This window comes from Cherax quadricarinatus, chromosome 74 (genome assembly GCF_038502225.1).
Source record: "Cherax quadricarinatus isolate ZL_2023a chromosome 74, ASM3850222v1, whole genome shotgun sequence".
Classification (NCBI taxonomy): Eukaryota; Metazoa; Arthropoda; class Malacostraca; order Decapoda; family Parastacidae; genus Cherax; species Cherax quadricarinatus.
This window is the reverse complement of record NC_091365.1, coordinates 2,840,001-2,847,068: the sequence shown is the minus strand read 5'-3', so window position 1 is coordinate 2,847,068 and position 7,068 is coordinate 2,840,001. Positions and strand designations below refer to the sequence as shown.

Sequence of the window (7,068 nt, the reverse complement as noted above, 5' to 3'; positions counted from 1 at the left end):
TTATAAGTCATGTGGGAACGTTAAACCCGCAGGAGTCATATAGCATCTGGGGGGTATGGGAGGCATTTAGACTCAATCCAAGGAAGGTAAGTATAGGCCTAGTTCCTTAGATCAAGAGCCCCCCAGCAGCGTCAAGGCACCTCACTTGAGGAGTCAGGATTAGTTGGAGCGCTAAACCGGTAAGGATTATATAGCGCCTGGGGAGGGGGGGAGGATGGATGGAAGGCAATCAGGCTTAATTCAGTGAACTGGAGCACAGATCAAATTCCCTATATCAAGAGCCCTCACCAGCATCAAGGAACCTCCTTTGAGGGGTCAGAATTACAATAAAAGTTTGATACAATTTCGTAGTTTGGCACCATTTTCCTGGTCCTCCGTTAGTAACTAAGGCCCACCGTATGAGGGGTTATTTCTTGGGTGAAGGACACAGTTCCAATTCATGTTTTGTCAGAGGAAATTGTTCATTATTTTTCCTCACAGGGAAGTGCTAAACCTGTAGGGATCATATAGCACCTGGAGAATGGGAGGCATTCAGTTTTGATTCAATTATTATTATCAAAAGTAGCGCTAAGCCACAAGGGCTATACAGCAGTTTTGATCCAAGGGATTATTTATAATCACATTATTATTATAATAAAAAAGAATATTATAATCACAGGGAAGTGCTAAACCCATAGGATTATACAGCACAAGTGGGGGGGATGGAAGGTATTCAGGCTCAGTTCAGGGAACCGGAGCACAGATCCAATTCCCTAGATCAAGAGCCCCTTGCCAGCATCAAGGAATCTCCCTTGAGGGGTTGATCCAAGGAAGATTTAGTCTGGTTCCTGGGAGATCAAGAACCCTTTACTGACATGTAGGTACCTCCCTTGGAAAACTTCTTAGGTCAAGAGCCCTTCACCTACAAAAAGGTCTCCACATGAAGAGGTTTTAGTGTAATAATAGAAATAGAGATTATACAGCACATGTGGGCGGAAGGCATGCGGGCTCAATTCCCTAAACCATAAACCGACAAGGGTCATGAAGCCTGGGGTTGTATAGAGCCTGCAAATGAGGTATTCATCTTTAATCTAAGGGAAAGTAATTACATTTCCTTGTATTAAGAGCCATCAATGGTATCAAGGAATCTCTAGATTATATTCATGGGGTAGCATTAAAGCCATTATATTCATCTAGTACCTTGGGAAGAGGAGTCAGTCAGGCTTGATCAAAGGGGAGGGTAGCTCTAATTCCTCAGACCAAGAGCCCTTCACCAGCACCTCCCACTAAGGGATTTAAGTCTCATATTCACGGGGAAGCGCCGAACCCACAGGGGGTAATGCAGAATGGCAACCTGGCCTGCGTTTTGTAGTGACAATACGCATCCACCCCTCATGCCATGGAACACGGTAGTTTGGCCAACGGAAGTCAAAGTTCCGTACTAACACAAACACAGATTTCCTATGTTGGGTTTGTTGGCTGGAGGGAAAAGAAATTTGTCCAGTCATTTCCTAAATACTCCCTGTAGAGATACTTAAAAGATGCTTTCAAAGATTAATGCCCCCATGGCCTAGTCCCAGACCAAGCCTTCAAGTGGATCAAGAACTGATCAACTAGACTGGTACTGCTGGCCACAGTGCAACAAACTACAGCCCAGCTGGTCAGGAACTAATTTAAGGAACTTGTCCAGTTTCCCCTTGAATTCAGCCAAATGGAAAAAGTGGGAGAATTGGAATATTTAGATTTGATCCGAGGAAAAGGAGAAGAATTTTAATTTCTCTGATCAAAAGCCCCTCTGCTACAATTTGGGACCACTCCTTGTAAAGGATGGAAAGTGCAATTTTTTTCTTTTACATTTCAATACTATAAAGATAGTTCTGCATTTACTGAATTAGTTTATAGTTTAAAAAGTGTTTGATTTCCTTTTAGATATTTAAACAATTTTAGAGTTTAGGAATTTATTGTATATACATTTCTAGGCCCTTTTATACAGTGCACATCATACATTACCCCTCTGCATCACACACTGGAAAAGGTGCGGTACCCACATCCCTTTCATTACCCTATACCATCTGGGGACCTCTGCAGTACTTCTATTTTACAAGGCCTCACAGATAGTCCTGGGAAGGCAGTATTTTGACCTGCATTTTTTTTTTTTTACCTTGGAGCAAATATGAATGCTACATCGATATGTGGAATATGAGACCTGGGTAATACAAAAACCACTCCATGCCTACATTAAAAATGATGACAATGCTTATAACATAGCCTGTCATGTCAGTGACTATAAAATAAGTTTTCTTTACAAGTTGGGCATACATCACAGCAGTAAGTTGTGTGTTTTATGTATTTCTTGTCACCTAAAAAGTATCTGCCAGATATATAAGCCTGGCAATATGTACTTACAATATTACCCCTATGTTGAATATTTCACTTCAAGGCTATACAGGTCAAAGTGGGATGTGATGCCGAGATACAACAGCGCACAATCTAATGCACTACTTACAAACTGCACTTGAGTGTTGAAAACTTGTGAACTCATATATATATTTATATATATATATATATATAATATATACTTCTTTGCATCACTATCAAAGTGTAAAAAACACGCCATTTTCCAATTAACTAGTAACTATTTACTCAAGGAGTCTTACAAAATTTCAGCTGGAGGTACAATAAGACCTGGGTACACGTTTCTTCATCCTGCAGCCCAACTTAGTTTCTGTTGTGATTTATGTAGCAACCCATGAGTTACATTTGTATATTTTATACTTTATTTTGTTTATATGCTTATGATGCAATATTAAGCAATCATACTCTTACATAAGTCACAACTGAGCATTAGCCGAGCTGAAGATGCAAATAACAGCATTTATCTTCCCAACCCTCACTCTCTATGCCCAGGAAAATAGAAACTATTTTCTTTGTGTTTTTCTGAAAGATGTATGATAAAATACCAGTTCCATTATACCTAGCCACTGGTAATTACTTACACATAATTCACTCATAGGCATATTAAGAAGGATACGCACATTTGTTTGTGTCAAGTAAATATACGAAACTAGCAGTAAACTGTTATTTTGATTACGAACTGTCAAAATAGAAAAGCTTTCACGCTCAATTTTATGAGAGATCTATAATACAGTATACAGCTATTTACCTTTAAGCCAGTTTTTCATCCATTCCCAAAGGTTCCCACTAAAAATATATAAAATTTCAAACAATGTGGATGGCATTTCCCCCCCCCCTCGATACAATAAGATACAAAAACCATTACTATCTTGCTCGTATCTTTACCTGTCACAGTTACACCAGTCCTACAACTGCACACTAAGTACACATGAATTAGAAGATGTGCATCCTAAAACGAATACAAATCTCTGTTCTGGCATAAGAAATCTATTGCAGAAGCAAACACATAACCAGCATACAATCTGTCTAAAAGTGAGAAAGAAGAAGGGGAAAAATAATATAGATGAAGTTACAACTGTCTGCCTCCAATCTCTTCACAGGTTTAGTGGCTTTATTAGGTAAGGCCCCCTCCTCAATTCTTTTCAAGTGTCAATTCTTTGATGTACACAAAGTGGTGCTAATATGTACTTAGTTGAATGGAAGGGGGAGCCCAATTACAATTATTATGGAAGCACACTTGAACACTAAGGTAACACTTCATTGTGATAAAGCATTACATATTCTTACTGTGCACTAGATAATTCCTAATTAAAAAGAAATTAGAATGCGTCTGATAGCAATATGCCTTATAAACCAAAGGCAATCAAAATATATTACGTCATTGTTAATGTCATTCACACATACTCAAACCAAACACACTTAACATGAGTATCTTCTCTGGGCTTTTATGATTTATAGATCAGTTGATTACACATCTCTCAATTCATTCTTTCAACTTTCTGGCACATATGCATATACCATTTTGAACTCTAAACTATATGAAAAAACTAAAACACACATATGGCACATTGAGCAACAGTAACATCGCTACTTCTATATAGGAAGATTCCATACAAAACATGGGAGGAATTTTTACAGCTGTGTGATAGGGACAACAAGGAGGGGGTATTGAGGTATGGTGTGTCACAGGGACAAAGGGAAGGGAACAGTGTGACAGGGAAAACAGAGTCAGGCATTAATATATTTATTACAAGACCTATGAAAATATCATACCGAGGCCGTCACACGGTCCATGAAGTCATTACAGGAAACCAGCAAAGGTTATTTTGATGTTGGACTCCATATCACAGGAGCCACAAGGAATATTGAGGTTGTATAACAAGGACTATATGAAGGACACATGAATATAGTGTCATAAGGAACGCATTTAAAGTTGTGTCAACTTATACTGCTCATCCCTAGGTTCATAGGATGGAGATACATAGGTGGAGTCACAAAGAACACAGTGCCGAGTTTTATACTGCAAGGGAAAGGTTAACAATATATTCAAATTTAAGTCAATGAGTGATATAGCAAGAAAATGTAGGTAAAAATATAGCAGTCAAGGGTGTTGGTGCAAGCATGGGCAGAAAAGAACGTTTATATTGAATTATGGAAGGAAAAATTTTGTGGCCATGTACTGCAGGGAATGATGGGATCACAATGGATTCAGACACTGTGGTCGGACATGCTACCTATGAATGCAAAAATAAAGGCACTATCTAAATCCATCTTCACAAAGCTGCACAAATATCATACCAATACTACATTCTGCAGGAAAATAATTTTACTGCAATGGGAAATGATGCCATTGGTGTATTTTCTTGGCCCCTCCCAGGGTGTAAGCAGTAACATTAGGCTTATTTTGGTTTTAATCACAGTTATCTGTAGTGTTCCAATTCAGTATAAAATCTTAACAAAATTGAGACAACAAATATCCTTATATGTCACAAATACATTATAAATGCAACTAAACTTCACATGCAAAAAAATACAACAGATCTTCAAAACAGAACACAGGAAGTGATCAGAAACAACTACAATTACTGCATATTGGTTTTGTCATCATTATTGTAATATATAAAAATCTTAACAGCTTAAACTCTAATTACGAACTGTACTCAATCATAACACTGCAAATTGACCCTCATTAGCTGTATCTAGGCTAGTTTTCCTGCATTCAACACATATTTACAAAGCCCTCACACATCCCAAACAGCATTTATGTACATCACTGGTACTAGTGGAAACACGCACAGTCTTCTAGCTGGAGAACAACCATTCTTGTGCTTCAAAGGTTATGGTTTTGTGCCAATTTCTGGTTATCTCTATAGCAAGTGTGTACTAACAATGAAAACAAGCATTTATCCACAGTAGTTTCCCTGTGCAATGTATATTAACAATACTGACCTACAAAATAATTTTCATCTTGTGCAGGAAATGTTTTGACAACTACCTGGTGTTGCCATTCCATAAAATTGATGTGATACACATCACGCTTATGTAAAAAATGAGGATAATTGTAAAGATGGAGCAGGATCAAATCAGGCCACTTAACATTTTTCAATACAGGAGTTTTGTTCCATATCACCCTCCATTACACTTAATGCACTTTTGATAAAAAGCCACTTTGGGTCTACTTTTCATGAACTGTACAGGTGTCCACAATCACTTTTTTAAAGTCCACATATAAGTCATAGTAAATAGAAATATAATCCAGTATAAGGCTATGTATTGATGTGGACAAATCACAGTACAGAAGGTGGGTATGTGTTTTTATTAACCTTAAATTGCCAATACTTCAAGTTTGGCCACAAGTACAGTGCACACTGACACTAATCCTGCTGTTCTAAATACTGGTTATAGATCAGAAGGCTGGTGGGTATCTGAGGTTGATTCTACGTAGACACTTTTGACATAGCTAAGCGGTTTTTGGGCGGTAGTTAGACTTCCGCCATGAGCGACTGGGATTCAATTGGAGCGGCCGAGTCATACAGAGTATCTGTATCTTGAGTTGGCTCTCCCTGTAGCTGGCACTGGTTATTTAATGTCCCTGCACCACAGTCACAGAAAAACCTGAAACAATTTTAAATTATAAAATGAATGTAGTATTCATTTATGATTTATATTAATTAAATAATTACCTTTTATTACAAAGATTCGCTCAGATCCTACAAAAAGGAGAAAAACATTCTAGGCTTTTTAACAAATTATAGGTGTTACTCCTCGCCCTAACATACATATGCTTTCCACAAAATCCAATTGCTAAACGAAATGCAGTATCTACATCTGAAAATACTTTTCAGACTTACATTGTGTGGGTGGAGATGCAATTTGGTTAAAATCAAGACGAGGATTAAACAAAAATACTCACCAACGACGATAGGCTTAAATGCATGTTGGAGCAAAATGTGGTAGTCTTCCCCTTTATCTTCTCACCCTTATAAGCCTTATCACAGGTTTGATGGAGATTTCTTACAGAATTTCAATATTAAAGCCATTAGAATATAAAGTAAGTGAATAATATATTGTATGGATATAACTTGTGGTCTGGCAGTTGCCACCAGATCAAGACCAGTCATACACTGCTTTTGATTTTTTCCAATGGATTTACTGGACACTACACACCTTGGTTAGGCTTTCGTATTATAGTGGACCATCGTAAATTTGTAACTGGATTCCTTGGATAATTAGAAATTTAGGTTTGGTCTTCAGAATATGCGAAATTTTAAATACTTGACCCTAAATTACATCACAATTGTTGCTTAATATTAGCAAAACAGCTATGAAAATGTGATGAAAGTTTGGTAAACAGCAAGTAATAATGAACAGAAGCCAGACAGAAATGGGGGATGCTCATTTCTTTAACACACATTTGATCACTCGCTAAGCAATATTTCTGTGCCATATCAAGCACCATCATGTTTTAGGTAAGGCTAAGAGGTAAAATACTGATGTTAATTAAAAAACTGCTGATTCTGAGAGCTCTTGAAAAATAAACCCAACAGACCATCCCTCTTGCTTATAGTGGAACAGTGAGCCCAGAAATCCAAGATTATTCTGGTTGGCGAGTTGATATATACACAAAACTGAAGATGATAAATCCCCCAACCAGGACAATCCCATTACTATCTA

At 37.7% G+C, this 7,068-nt stretch overlaps 1 protein-coding gene across 1 annotated transcript in view; it reads right to left on the bottom strand.

Annotated features, from left to right (window-relative positions):
• Positions 1 to 1,920: 1,920 nt before the first annotated feature.
• FBXO11 (F-box protein 11) overlaps positions 1,921 to 7,068 on the bottom strand; it is a 53,330-nt gene continuing 48,182 nt past the window's right edge. Inside the window, exon 14 of the mRNA XM_053793136.2 lies at positions 1,921 to 6,009. Within this exon, the coding sequence (XP_053649111.1) occupies positions 5,877 to 6,009 (133 nt within the window). The 3' untranslated portion in view covers positions 1,921 to 5,876. The remainder of the gene's footprint in view (positions 6,010 to 7,068) is intronic.